Here is a 13,522-nt window from a genome sequence, read left to right as displayed (position 1 = left end):
GTTCAATCTATTTATTTTCACCTTCGCCCCACCATGAAGTTTTGAAAATTAAGGTAAGACTTTCTGTTAAGATTCTTGAGGGTAGAACCTTATTTTTGGGTCTCACTACTATATTTTTCACTTATTTTTTTAGTTTTCAGCTTAAATATTATACTAGATATACATTTGTTGCTCAATATATCGTAAATCCACTTCCACATGCCTTACAAAGTTTTCCATTATGCTCATGGAAAATGTTTAGCGAAAATAAAAAATTTGCATTTTTGACAGAAAATGTGGGTTCAAACTCACGTTTTTAGTCCGTTTTGCAAATTCATACATAAATCATTGTCCCATCTATTCATTTTCACCTTCGCCTCATCTTGAAGTTTTGAAAATTAAGGTTGGACATTCCATTGATATTATTGGGGGTGGAACCCAATTTTAACAATGCTTTGGGTGACACGCGCAACCCGGAATGTCCACCTGAACTCTCAATCGAGCTGTACATGCCGACACCAGTTTTTGACTTAAATATTCCACTAAGTGTACAAAAGTTCGAACCAGAGAAGATGTGAACCCCACCCCGGAGGAAAGCAACAGCAATCTCACCACCATGAGCAGAATAGACTATTCGAGCAAGCGTTCTAGAATCAGGAGTCTTCCTTGCATCAGTGGTTGCTGTTGTCGCTGCTGCTTGGTGACTTTTAAAATCATTAGTTGGTTGTATGCTTGTGTCCACTTTGGATAGCCAAACAGTTTGCATTGGTGCCTGCCCACCAAAACTTGAAGTAGGATTTCCAAATATTTGCTGAAGAACAACAGGCTGAGGTGATGATTCCCAGCGTTGCACTCTCCATCCTGTAATTGATGGACCCTCATTTGGATCATAAGGAGACATGCATTGTTCTGACGTATTTCTAAGAAAACTTAGTTTCTTATCAGGAAAAAAAAGGGTTATCGTTACCTAACTGGCCAGACAGAATAAAACTCCGATATTACACCAGAATCAAAGGTAGGTAAAGATAAACAAATATTGTACGGAAACGAGAAATAATGACACACTTGTTTAGAAAAGATTAAGACTCTAACAAACCAACTTTCGGAGATTTTTTTTGGGAAAATGTACATCTGGATTAGAAAAGACTCCAGATCCCCATGTAGTGGTAGTTACAGACTGAGATGCAGCCTCGGGACTCAGTTATGCCGAAAAATTAGAAACTAGAGAGCAGTGAAGCGGTACAGTGTCACTGAAATCTTGATCCGTCTGCTTTCGCCGTTGGTTTGCTTCAGATAATAGATGATCTTGCCAGCTAAACAAATATGCAGCCAAAGGGGAAAACCCTGCCCAAATGGGTGGATTTATTGAAGGTGGGACCCCATTAGTTGTGCTAATCTTTGGAGTTGTGCGAAATCCATTTCCTAGGCCAGGAGTGACCTCCCAAACAACAACAGTAGATGGGTTTACAATTGGAACGCCTGCGACATTCATGGCACCACTGTCTGTTATGATAGCATCAGCTGCCATGATCCCACTAGGCCCAGCACCCAAGAGTCCCTTGCTTGTTTGAAACCACTTTGGCGCAGCACTGGTCTGATTAGGAGGATACTGGGACCAATGAAGCTGAATAGAGCCTGAACAGAAAACAGAACAAACGCACAGAAAACTGGGCCACCGAGCGGAAACAAATAACAAAATATTGCATCAGATACCAATCGAACACCAGCAGAAATAAAATGGAAAATAAGGTAACTTGAAATTAAGAGACGTTGCAATGAAGGGAAAAAAAACCTGAATTTTGAGACTGCTGTGAAAGAGATTTTTCTTCAAAAGTTGACTTTCCATTGGAGGATGTACTTGATTTTGAGGAAAGCAACTTATACTGGTTCATAAAAAAAAAAAGATTAAAAAAATCATTAACCATCAACATTATCTGAAAAAGGATACGTACTGCAGTCACACCAGCAGAAATAAAATGCGATCTTCATATAAACAGTAAGCAATCTAATATGTTACATTTCAAAGAACAAAGTACATTCAGATGGGCAGAACAAGAAGCACAAACATATCTTTTAAAACCAGATGAGTAGCATACAACAAAATTGCTTACTGGGGACACTCCCGACAGCCGCTTTGTAACAACTGCAATATCCTGCTGCCATTCATGCTCTCGTTTCCAGCAGCTGGCATCGTGTATGAGATTAGCTGGCCCCTAAGCAGATAGATCAAATATAAACATTTCATCATATTATAAAATAAAATAAAAAGGAAAAATTGGCCAAGATTATTGCAATTTCACTTTTACTGGAAAGGCCACATCAAAAGCTTGCAAGGGGAAAAGTCATCTGCATAAGAAGAAATCAGTACAACAAGTCTAGCTTACTTGAGAAGGCTGAGTCCAGATCGTTGCTCTCCCATGGAAATTGGCAAGTAGTAAGGCACGAGGGCAAGAAGTAGGAGACCATTCAATAAACTGAACAGAATCACGAGGAGAATCTACAAAATGTATTCAAAACTATCATGGTTCACAGAATTAGAACCAACATTTAGGAAAGCAAAACATCAAAGGTCTTCCTAACCTAGCATTGGATGAAAAATACATGCAAAAATATATGCCAACTGCCAGGAAACTTCTTCCAATGTTTAGGGAATTGTCATCCAAATGAGATAGGATTTGAACACTTAATGAACTACAAGGTAATAACTATTGGACTGCGGATGCTAAAAAACAACTTCGTATGCAAGAGTTGCTTGGAAAGAAAAAGAAATTTGACACATTGTAGATGTTCATAACTTCATAGCAAAAGCATATTGGCATTAAGCAAGTCCAAAGAGAATTATAAAGCCTTCACAGTTAATTATCAAGCTATTCACTGAATCAGTTGCAGTGAAGAAAACTTAGGCAAAGAATCCGAAGAAAACTTAGGCCGCTTGAAATGTGGGGCTTGTACCTTTCATGAGGCTAGCTTTCTCGGTTTTCACGGTGTTGAAATCGGCACGACTCCATTTTTGTAGAGGAATGATTGCTGGATGTTGAAGGTGCATATTAACTTTTGAAGGGGGCCTGGGGAATCATTTTTATTACATTGGAGGTGATTTCTCAGGAGGAAGGCAGCCATGTCAATTGATGGCAGTGAGTCAAGGTGGTGGTGGGGAATTGGGGTTTTGGCGAAAGGGGTGGTTGCTGGGAATATTTTTTAATTTTGTTTCCAAACTGAAAAAAGCTTTTAAATCCAGCTGTGAAAAACTACACACACGTCAAAATTTGAATGGAAGTATCACGAGCTGACGTGACGATACGGTACCATCTAATAATTTCTCGGGAGGTGAAGGGGGGTGGTGTGCAAACTCAATGAGTTTAACGCGCTGTCCAAGGCTGGAGACTCGGGTTTGGGGTAATCAAGATACACATGTGTCCGCATGCCTGAAAAATCTGGCATTCTTACTAATGCAAAGCAGTCTTCTATCTCCAGGATATCCAAACTTTTTGGTAAATCTGTGATCTCGACAAGGTTTCTGCAACCAATCAAGAATAGCGCATGAAGCATGGAGAGGCCACTGAGGCTTGGAAGGCTCCGAAAATTATTCTTATCTAGACGTAAGCTCTGTAAACAAGGTAGACTACTCCCAATATCATTAGGCACTTCCTCTAAATTGTTGTCCACCAAAATTAAGTCTCTTAAAGAGCGTAAGCCTCGTAAGGAAGGTAGCCGCAAAGGACACTTCAAGTAACTCAAAGATAAGCACTCGAGCTTCTCCAATCGTACGATGGAACGTGGTACTTTTTTTATGGCCGTCCCATCAGCAAAAAGAGTGACCAATGATGCCATTTTTCCCAAGTGCTCAGACAAGCTACGGAATCCTGAACAACCATCGAGAACAAGAGTTTTGACAGATTTCAACTTGTAGAAACTCCTTGGGAGAGCCTTAAGCGTTTTACAGTCTTTCAAATTCACCAACACAAGACTCTTGAGATCTCCGATGGACTTGTGAACTTTAACCAACCCCTTACAGTCTTTGAGTATCAATTTCTCAAGATTTGGGAGTTTCGAAAAGTCTGGAGATTGTGTTAGATTGTGGGAGTGGCTGAGATTCAGAATCTTCAACTTATTAAGCAACTGTTAGGCAAAACCAAATTGAAATAAAAATTTAAGATCCAAAAAGAAGATAAAAGAGAGCATAAAAATAATTCCTAATTTGGTTCAGGTTACGCATTGTACTTACCCCAGAATACTCACAAAGAACTTGTTTGAGGCTGTTGTACCGCATGTCGATAGCGACTATGTTTGGTTGACACAGTTCTATTGGTATGAACTCCAATGGGAATCCATGCCAGCACAGCCATCTTAATTTTTTGGAAAGACATTGGTATCCCCCAGCGAGCCGAACGTAGTTTAGTTGGAGCAATCTCAGTCTCTTCATATTTCTAAACGCCTCAGTACTGAAACTAATCTCTTTAACACTTGGCAAATCCAAAGCCAGCCCTTCAACTTTTTCAGTTCCCTGCTATCCGAAAACAGACTCCAAATAAGAGAAGGCTTTGCACGAAAAAAAAGTTCAATTACTAACTTACATATGCTTACACGTTTAACATAAAGTTCAATTGGGAAAGTACTTACAGATTTGTCTATCAATACATCATTTACATCTTCAGGACGCCACAATCTACTTTGTTCTCCGGGGAAATCGGGATTTTCTGTATGCACAATATCTCTGCCCATGTCCCGAAGCAAATCATGCATCATAATCTTGTTTTTTCTACCAATAGTTACAAGGCACCGGTCAAGGAGGACCTCGATTCCTGTTGTTGCATAAAAGCCACAACCATCCAAGATTTGTATGACATCGTTCTTGTCCATTCCGATAAAAAAACAAGCTATATCAAGGAATATCCGCCTCTTGTAATTATCATTTAGCCCATCGTAGCTTATTTTCAGTTGTGCCTGAATTTCTCCACGAGGAATCATTTTCAATTCATCCAATACACTTCTCCATTCATCTACACTTCGTTTGAAAAGAGTAGATCCTAAAACTTCAAGAGCCAACGGCAATCCTCCACAGTAATTGACAACTTCTCTTGCGAGCACAAGATATTGACTAGGACAACAACTACTTCTGAAAGCATGCCAACTTAGGAGCTCAAGAGCTTCTTCTCGGTCCATTCCTTTCTCCCGATATATCTCATCAATTGCAAATTCTTTTAGCACACGTTCAATTCTAGTTGTGATGATGATTCTGCTCCCCGGGCCAAAATAGTGGCAATTTCCAGCTAATTCACGTAGCTGCTTCACATCGTCTACATCATCAACTATGACAAGTACCCTTAAGCGTCGAAATCTTTCCCCTACCAAGGCGGTCCCTGCAGCAACACTGCTTACCTCTATCTTGGTCATTTGCAAGATATCAGAAAGAAGTTGTCTTTGCAATTTTTCTTGTTTCTTTTCCCTCACTTTTTCAAGGAAACATTTACCTTCAAACCTTTCACAAAATTTGTTATAAATGGCCTTAGCAATCGTTGTTTTACCTATTCCACCCATGCCCAAAATTCCAATCATGCGAACATCATCCGAATCTCCGATGCATAAATAATTACTGATATCTTGCACTCGAGAATCTAGTCCGACTTGGTAGGGTGCTACGTCTAAGTATGTGTTGTTTAGCTTCCTAGTGACTTCCTCAGTAATCATCTTGATAAACTTTGCTTCATGCCTGGCAATAGTCAAGTGAGAAGCAAAACGAAGATTGTTATACAACTATAAGACGACATTGAACTAATACACAAAATTACTTATCATGACTAGAGATTTTAATTAAGACAGTTTTCTTTGAGGTGTTGTGTTTAAACTTAGCAAACATCAATTAAATTTAAATTTAAAAAAGAAACAAAAACAGCCTCCCTTCCCTACACAGCCATTCGCCCGCGGCTTCCCTGCTGTGATTACTGTAGCCTTAACAGTTTAAGCTTTATCGTATGATTTTATTAACAGAGGACTAAGAAAAATAATACATGAGACTGACAAGCAAAGGTACGTTAAAGCCTTAATTCATAAAAGAAGAAACTAGTAAGTACCCGTCCAAAGTGTTTCTGAGATTCCAGCCAGACAAATTCGACGCTTCAGTAAGAGCAGTTCTCCACCTCTCTACCTTCTTTTCATCTATATGTTCGAGAAACAATTTTCCAAAACTGTCAGTCTGTTTCCTGACATGCGAAGGATCAACGTCATAGAATATCGGCAAAACTAACTGCCCCAGCGTTCTTCTACACTCCATGATCTTAACCAGCTCCTCGAGGCACCAGCTGGAGTTTGCATACTGTCTAGAGAAGACGATGATAGAGATCTTAGAACCTTGGATTGCTCGCTCAAATTTGGTTTTTAAATCTTCTCCCTTTTTTAGTTCTTCGTCGTCAATAAAAGCGTTGATTCCGGCCCTTGTCAATGCTTCATAAAGGTGGCCCGTGAAGTTTTTACGTGTGTCTTCGCCTCTGAAGCTTATGAACACATTGTAAAGCCAACCTTTTGAGGAAGGGGACGAGGACGAGGATTTATCGGGGACGGAGATATCCATTTGCCGAAAGACAAGGCCGAGGGAGCAAAGCAGGAATACAAGGAGATCAAAGACGACCGGAATTGCGATGGGCCAAGTGGTAGGACACTAACACCAGCATCATGATTAACAGCTTCCCTAAGCTCGACCAGTTGTCCATTTCCTTCATTTTCTGGCGGAACTACTTTCTTCTTCTTATAATTAATAAACCCCGCCACAAATATACGCGGTGCAGTTGACTGAAGAGGGCTGGTTCGGTATGGGATCCCAAACCAAAAATGGTATCCCAAATTCCAAACCGAAAATTTTAAGGACGAGATTCTGAAACCCGGCGAACCGAAATTTCTGGATTTCCGAAAAAAATTCGGGATTTCGATACAGTTCGGTATTTCCCAAATCTCCTGCGCGGATTGTCGTTTTGAAACCTCTGATTGTTGTATCTGCTCTCCGTCCTCGGCTGCAAGTCCCGATTTCACAGGGAGAGTTTGAGGAGGAGGCGAAGGAGCTCGGGTCTGCTAGCTTCGAGGAGGAAATAAACGAATTACAGAAGAACCATATGATTAAAAACTCCAAATTTCAAACAAAATGTAACACGAAATTGAAAACCCCAAATCCAAAACCGTAGAAGTCAAATGCCCAAATTAAAAACAAATTGAAGCTACAAACAGACTTTACCACATCAAGATTACTTAAAGAAGACAAGAAGATTACCTTAATGAAGAGAAAAGTGGAAGGAAACAGAGATGGCTGTATCGATCATCGAATTATTAAAACTCAAAATTTTCAAATTTTTTTAATTAGTTTTTCTATGAAAAAATGAAAAACCGGATGTAGTGTGAAGGTAAGGGGAAGAGAGCGAAAGAGTGGAGGTCAAGAGAGAGAGTTAAGGAGTGAAGGTTGGGTTTGGACGAGTAGGATTCGGTTTGTATTATCCATTCAAAACGACAAACTACGAAATATAATAATATGCTGAAGTTTGCATTGTTGTGTGTGATGAGTATTTTTTAATTATTTTTTTGTGATGGATAATCTCAGCATTTGTTTCTCTCTCTTTCCCCTTTCTATCCTTTTTTTCTTCCATGTTCTAGATATTTTGTTGGTTGTGTTTTTTAATTAATTTTTGGTGACAAGGCATGTATCATTGCTGACAGATGTCGATGATTGATGCGTTCTTCTTTGTTGGGCTTGTTTGTTTTTTTTCTTCCCGGCTTTTTATTTCTGTGTCGTTCTCAGAAGTAATTTCGTTTTGCTCTTCATTTTTTCTTCTGCTGCTCCCAAATTTTTGTTCAATCGTCGTGGTATTTTTTTGTGTTGTTGTCAGGTTTTTCATCGGTGAAAAAAAAAGGGCAGCACTTTAGGTTTCTTTCATTGTGATATCAATTGTTTGGAGTGGTTTGTTTTTAAACTGATTTGCGGTTTTGCCTGGGATTGGGGTTCTGATTGGTGCTAAGAGGGTTAGCGACAGAGTTTGTATGTTTTTTTGCCCATTTTTATCCTGTTTATGACATTTTTGAGCTTTGTTACTTACCCTTTCGTTTTTTTTTAGTTGCTTGATTTGTTTTGCAGGATGCATTTGCAAAGAGAGAACAACGTCTTGGATAGTTTGTGCTTATGAAACATTTGAGGGTAAGATTCACATGGTTATTTAAGAGGGATGAATTTGAGGGACTTTAATGGATTTAGAAATCTATGGATTTTTATGGAGTTTATTTGATTTGTAGAGATTTCATATAAAATTTTAATTCAATTCCTTCGAAATTTTATGGAAAGATGTGAGATTTGTGGATGCTTAAAATACATTATGAAATCTCTCTAATTCCTTCTAATTCCTCAACTTTCTCAAATTCTTTAAAATCAATTTCTAATTTAATACACTTAGAATATTATAAACTTCTTTAAAATCCTAATTAAATATATCCAAATTTCTAAGGATTTTAATAAATTATCTTAAAATTATAATTGAATACACCTTGAATTTCAAAAGACTTCCTTAAAATCCTATTTGAATACCCTAGATTCATTAAAAGAATTAAAATCCCTCAAAATCTCAATTGAATACATCTCCTAAATATGTGGGTTTTGTTTTTTCAATTTTAAAATGAAAAAAGCTTAACATGAAAGAGAGAAACTTATTTACATTTTAACGGTTAAGAATAATTATCTGGAGCTGTCATTTCTATTTGGTTTAATTTCAACTCGTGTACGTATTTCCTGTAATTTCTTCTCCTTTTTGTACGAGTGTCTACGGATTATAAATAAAGAACTGTACAGAGTTGTTTCTCCGAAGTTTTAATTCATGTGACATTTTAACAAGAAAATAAATATTATTTTAAGAAAGGATTGTATAACAAGTAACAACCCATAAAATGTGGTATTATGTGTGAGTGGCCCATATACCCCAATGGCTATGTGACATGATTTCCACGCATTTCTTTTTCATTGTGCGCGCTTTTCTTTATTTGTTTATTGAGTTTTCTTTGATTCATTTGATCTACCTAGAAGTATCTAGCCAATTTCTCTCTTAAACTATCACAAACCGAAGTCCCCACTCCGGCCCCGTTTACCACATTTCACATAGCATTTCATTAAAAATGTCTCCATTCCGGTCGTTGTATGTTTGTTATTCTTCCTTCGTCAATGTTATTTGTTACTTTTCAAGATATACGTTTGTTATCTTTCCTTTCCCATTGTTATTTGTTACTTGTCAAGAGAATGTGGGTAAACAACTAAACATGCCGGCAGAAATGAACTGTTTTTTTTTTTTGTTTAAAAAAAAAAAAAAAAAGAGAAACTAGTTGCAAAGTCACGACAGTTCACCCTTCCAAAGGCCAAGAAGATCTACAGAGGCATTTCAGCCTCTCTGGCCATCATTATGTGATTCACCAGCATCAAGAATCGAAACAATAGTTTCATCGCAAGTTTCCAAGAAATGGAGGGAGAGAAAAAATGGAGTTCGTCTGATGTAACAATAGTTTCCAAGCAAATGTACCAGAAATCTGTAATTTCCTTTTAGACTACGTGCGTTTCATCGCAAGTCACAACTAGATGTGAAGCACGTTTTCGGTCTTTCTAATCTTTCAACTATACAATAGTTCCTAAATGTAATCAAACCGTCAAATGCTTGGTTAGGGAAGGAAGAGATTACCGAAGCAAGTCATCGAAAGCCGGAGGAGGGTAAATATCAACCAGTAATAGGACTTGAAACTTGATTAAAGCTCGTTGAAGAGACAGATCATGGCGTCTGCTCCATGTTTGATAATCCCCTCACAAGACGGGAAGCAAAACCGGTAAAACCTAAGCATTGATTAGTCGAGATCCACAAAAATCTGCAACAAGTGCGGAAGGTTGATCAGAATAGAATGAAAACCAAAAGCATTAAGAGTTGCAGTTTAGATGGCACCAACTATTTTAGCACAATTCACAAATGTTTTATCCAAAAGAGACTAACCTCCATATCTGGCAAAGGGTCGTATGACTTTTTCTCTCTTATGTTAAACACAGTAATGCCCGTGATCCTCTGAACTCCGAGTTTAGTGGCAATCAGGTTCTGCATTAGAAAACAGCTACTCTAAGAAAATACTCGAACAGATGAAATTATGAAAGGCAAATTGTTTTTACGGTAATAATCTCAATGTTATATTGTTGAAGATGACTGGTTACATTGGTTGCGGGGTTTAGAGAGCATCATCTCCATTGTGATTATCATTTACCAAAGATGTTTAAACTGAATCTATAAGGTGCTGGTCAAATTATTCTCCGTACCAGATTGAAATTTGTGGAACCAAACGCCTCAACCCTCGGCAAAACCTGTTTGTGGATTCGAATTCATAAATTAGTAATATAACAACAAGTGAGATGCTAAATATTTTGAATTTAACAGTATGAGTTCAAATATGTAATCCTTGGTTCCTAATTTATCTTTCATCAAGTAAACTTATGTAATCTAACTGACGGATCACAAGGTTCAGAGAGTATACTGGGTCTGTTAAAATATTGAGGTCACTATAAGCAGTCGAAAATGAAAAAAAGGCACCGACAAACCCTATAACAAGGGCTTGGACAAGATATTACTATGATAGCATCTAAAATTGTATATAGAAGCAGACTTTGGGACAGCGTAAAATGACAAATGTTATAAACTTGGGGCATACTTATCAAAATCAAAATCTGAAAGCTGATTTAAAGCATTACCACTGTTTGAAGACCATTAATCACAACCACCTTCTCCTCACGTGAATCATTTTGTGATAACCAAACTTCGAAAGGGCCAAGTTCCTCATCTGTCTCATTTGCTAAATTCAAGTGTAGCTGCACGAAGTTTTTACTTGCTCAGTTCCAAATAATTGCATTAGTCAGTGACTTCTATTAACTGAAGAATGACAAAAACAAGACGTATATACAGGGTGAACTGCAAAGTACGAAGTCCAACAGTCACTAAAAACCTCTATTGGTGAATTTACATAGACAATCAAGCTGCAGTAATTCTAATGGACAAGGGATATATAAGACACCAAAAAGAATGAAAATTACCGAAAAGGGTCTTTCCAACTTGATGGCAGATGGCACCTCCACAACATGCAACTCAACATCCTTTCGTGTTATGGGCTGCAGAAGAGTATATCAAGAATATAAGTTTAATACCACTTTAAGCTCTAGCATGTTGAACTTACATCTCTCATAATATATGCAAAACATAACAATTAGTAAAGCACTCTAAATTCCCTGCCTAGTCGAAATAAAACTAACAATATTGTAAAAGTTAAAATTGTAAAATCAAACCATATTAATGTTCAAAAATGAACACTCACAGTTCCCATAATTTGCTGTGTTTGTAGGCGACCAGGTTCGCCCAGATTAGTGCGCCATGTTATCTGAAGTTTACCAAGAATATTGCTTCGCTCAACTTTCCCGTGGGCAGAACCATGTGATATTAACTGATAAAGATAGTTATGAATTCCTCCGCCAGATCTGATGAGAATTGGTGGCTTAAATATCTCTCTACCATCAACAAAAAACAAAAGAATATGAACAACAAAAGAAAGAGGAACATCAAGAAAAGATCAAAATTCGACAGAAAACAAACCATATTGTACCTTGTTTGAGAATTCTTTTCGGAATGGTGTTCGTCTGATTTTAGGATTTTTGCACTCCAATGCTGAGCAGGCTCAAACTCAACTTGTTCCATAAAAAGATTTGACTTGGTATGATTCTCGATGCAAGCTTCTAAAAGCGTGAGTTCCTGTGATAAAATGCATTTATCATAGGAGGCTAATTTCTTACAGGTTATCAACAAGATCACAGTCTGCAGAGAATATAATTAAATCCTAGTAGAGGAATGCCATTCAATGAAGCACATGCTGTGGCCTCCGTATAACACATACGAGACACTATGTCTAAGTTTGATCCAGTGTGGCGTATTAATACATGTTGATGTTTCCGGTGAAAATCATTAATATATATTTAAACACAACAGATATGAAAAAAGCAATGTAACTTGTATATGTATCCAAAAGATGGAATTTACAAACTTAGAACCAATAATCAAATGAAGTTCAACGTACCTTTACAACGAGGACCTGAAAAATCAAAGTCAAATTGTTAGTTTTAGTAGGATTAACTAAATGCGGTTGTTTCACACATTTGAATTGAAAATTTGAATTGCACATGCAAATTCCATGGCATGTGCAAGGAAAATACCTTCGTCCTGACAGAAAGCGGATTGGAAACAATGAATTTGAAGAACTGTGGTAGATATTTACGCTCACCATCACCGTCATAGTACAATGCAGTGCAAACCAACCTAAAGAGATTCCACAACCTTAACATAAACAAACAACAAAATCATAAAACATGAGTTTCGAGGCCTGAGGAAGAGAGCTTACGTGTGAGCTCCGAGTTCCTTGACATCATGTTCAACAATGAAGTCATAACGGCCGCCTGCACGTATGGATTCAACCGGCGAATTCGACGTGTCCAGCAGCACAAGTCTCTGCCCTTCAGTTTGCATTTCCGACTGCAATTAGCAAAATTAACAAAAGATTAAAAATTGCAGTGAATTAATTCAACATCGAATAATTAGGGAATAATGGAAAATAAAGTCCAAGAATTTGAGATTAAAACCTTGATTATAATGTCCTTGACTTCGAAATTGGAGCTGTTATTGATGCTAATATAGCTACAAAATGTCTCCCCTAAGTATATTGCTCTGCAAAATCACAACTTTATTAACAAATCAAGAAATTAAAATGTGGGTAAGGAGGGAGGGAGAGAGGGAGAGAGAGGGAGAGACCCGAAGGCTTGGGGGAGGACGAGGAGGCTAGAGAGGCCAATGGAGTCGGAGGGGTGGTGGAGGAGGAACCGGGTGCGGTAGGTGAGATCCGAGGAGTCAGAGAAGGCCGATGAGGAGGGGTTCAAGGAGTCGTGGACGTCGAGGAGGCGGGGGAGTTGCGCGGCTGCCATCGGGTCGTCGAAAATGTCCTCGCCGACGACGAGATCGGCGGGGTCGAGAAGGAGGGGAATGGGGTCCACCTGGAATGAGGGCTTGCACAGCCTCATCACCCGGAAGGCCAGGGAGTGGGGTCCACCTTGACCGCTGCTCATCGCTGTTTCCTCGTCGTCGTCGATTCGCCGGCGTCCGTCGAGATTAACCGAATTTTCGCGCTTGTGAAATCAGTAACACCTTTTTCAACGACTTTTGTTGTGTTAACAGTAACTCCTTATCGTTTTAACTTTTTACCACTTCAGAAACTCCGGTAAATAAATATGATGGCGGTAAAATGTATTTTAACGAGACATGTATGTAAATGTTTACTTTTCTTCGATGAAAAAGTGGAGGTGAGATTTGAACTTGACACTAAATTGTTTCAGTATTGAAAAAGAGAAATATCATGAGATTAAAAACTAGTTAGTAGACTTTGTATAACATATTCAAAAGAAAATTATGTTTAGAGTAAAAATTAGTTAATAGATACATAAGACACATTCGAAATTCACTTT

The 13,522-nt window shown here is 38.2% G+C and overlaps 1 protein-coding gene and 1 pseudogene across 1 annotated transcript; both read right to left on the bottom strand.

The window, feature by feature from the left end:
- Nucleotides 1-1,052: 1,052 nt before the first annotated feature.
- Nucleotides 1,053-7,394, bottom strand: LOC137726583 (disease resistance protein RUN1-like; annotated as a pseudogene).
- A 2,092-nt stretch (nucleotides 7,395-9,486) lies between these two features.
- LOC137726731 (uncharacterized) lies at nucleotides 9,487-13,276 on the bottom strand. Its single transcript, XM_068465687.1, has 12 exons — nucleotides 12,816-13,276; nucleotides 12,647-12,731; nucleotides 12,409-12,539; nucleotides 12,224-12,326; nucleotides 12,088-12,102; nucleotides 11,620-11,765; nucleotides 11,335-11,524; nucleotides 11,057-11,131; nucleotides 10,718-10,834; nucleotides 10,289-10,333; nucleotides 9,975-10,073; nucleotides 9,487-9,852 (listed from the first exon to the last, which is right to left on the bottom strand). The coding sequence occupies exons 1-12, from the start codon at nucleotides 13,124-13,126 to the stop codon at nucleotides 9,832-9,834; spliced, it is 1,338 nt and encodes a 445-aa protein (XP_068321788.1). The 5' UTR covers nucleotides 13,127-13,276; the 3' UTR covers nucleotides 9,487-9,831.
- Nucleotides 13,277-13,522: the final 246 nt, after the last annotated feature.

Source organism: Pyrus communis, chromosome 2, assembly GCF_963583255.1.
Source record: "Pyrus communis chromosome 2, drPyrComm1.1, whole genome shotgun sequence".
In the NCBI taxonomy this organism is placed as follows: Eukaryota; Viridiplantae; Streptophyta; class Magnoliopsida; order Rosales; family Rosaceae; genus Pyrus; species Pyrus communis.
This window is presented reverse-complemented; position numbering and strand designations above follow the sequence as displayed.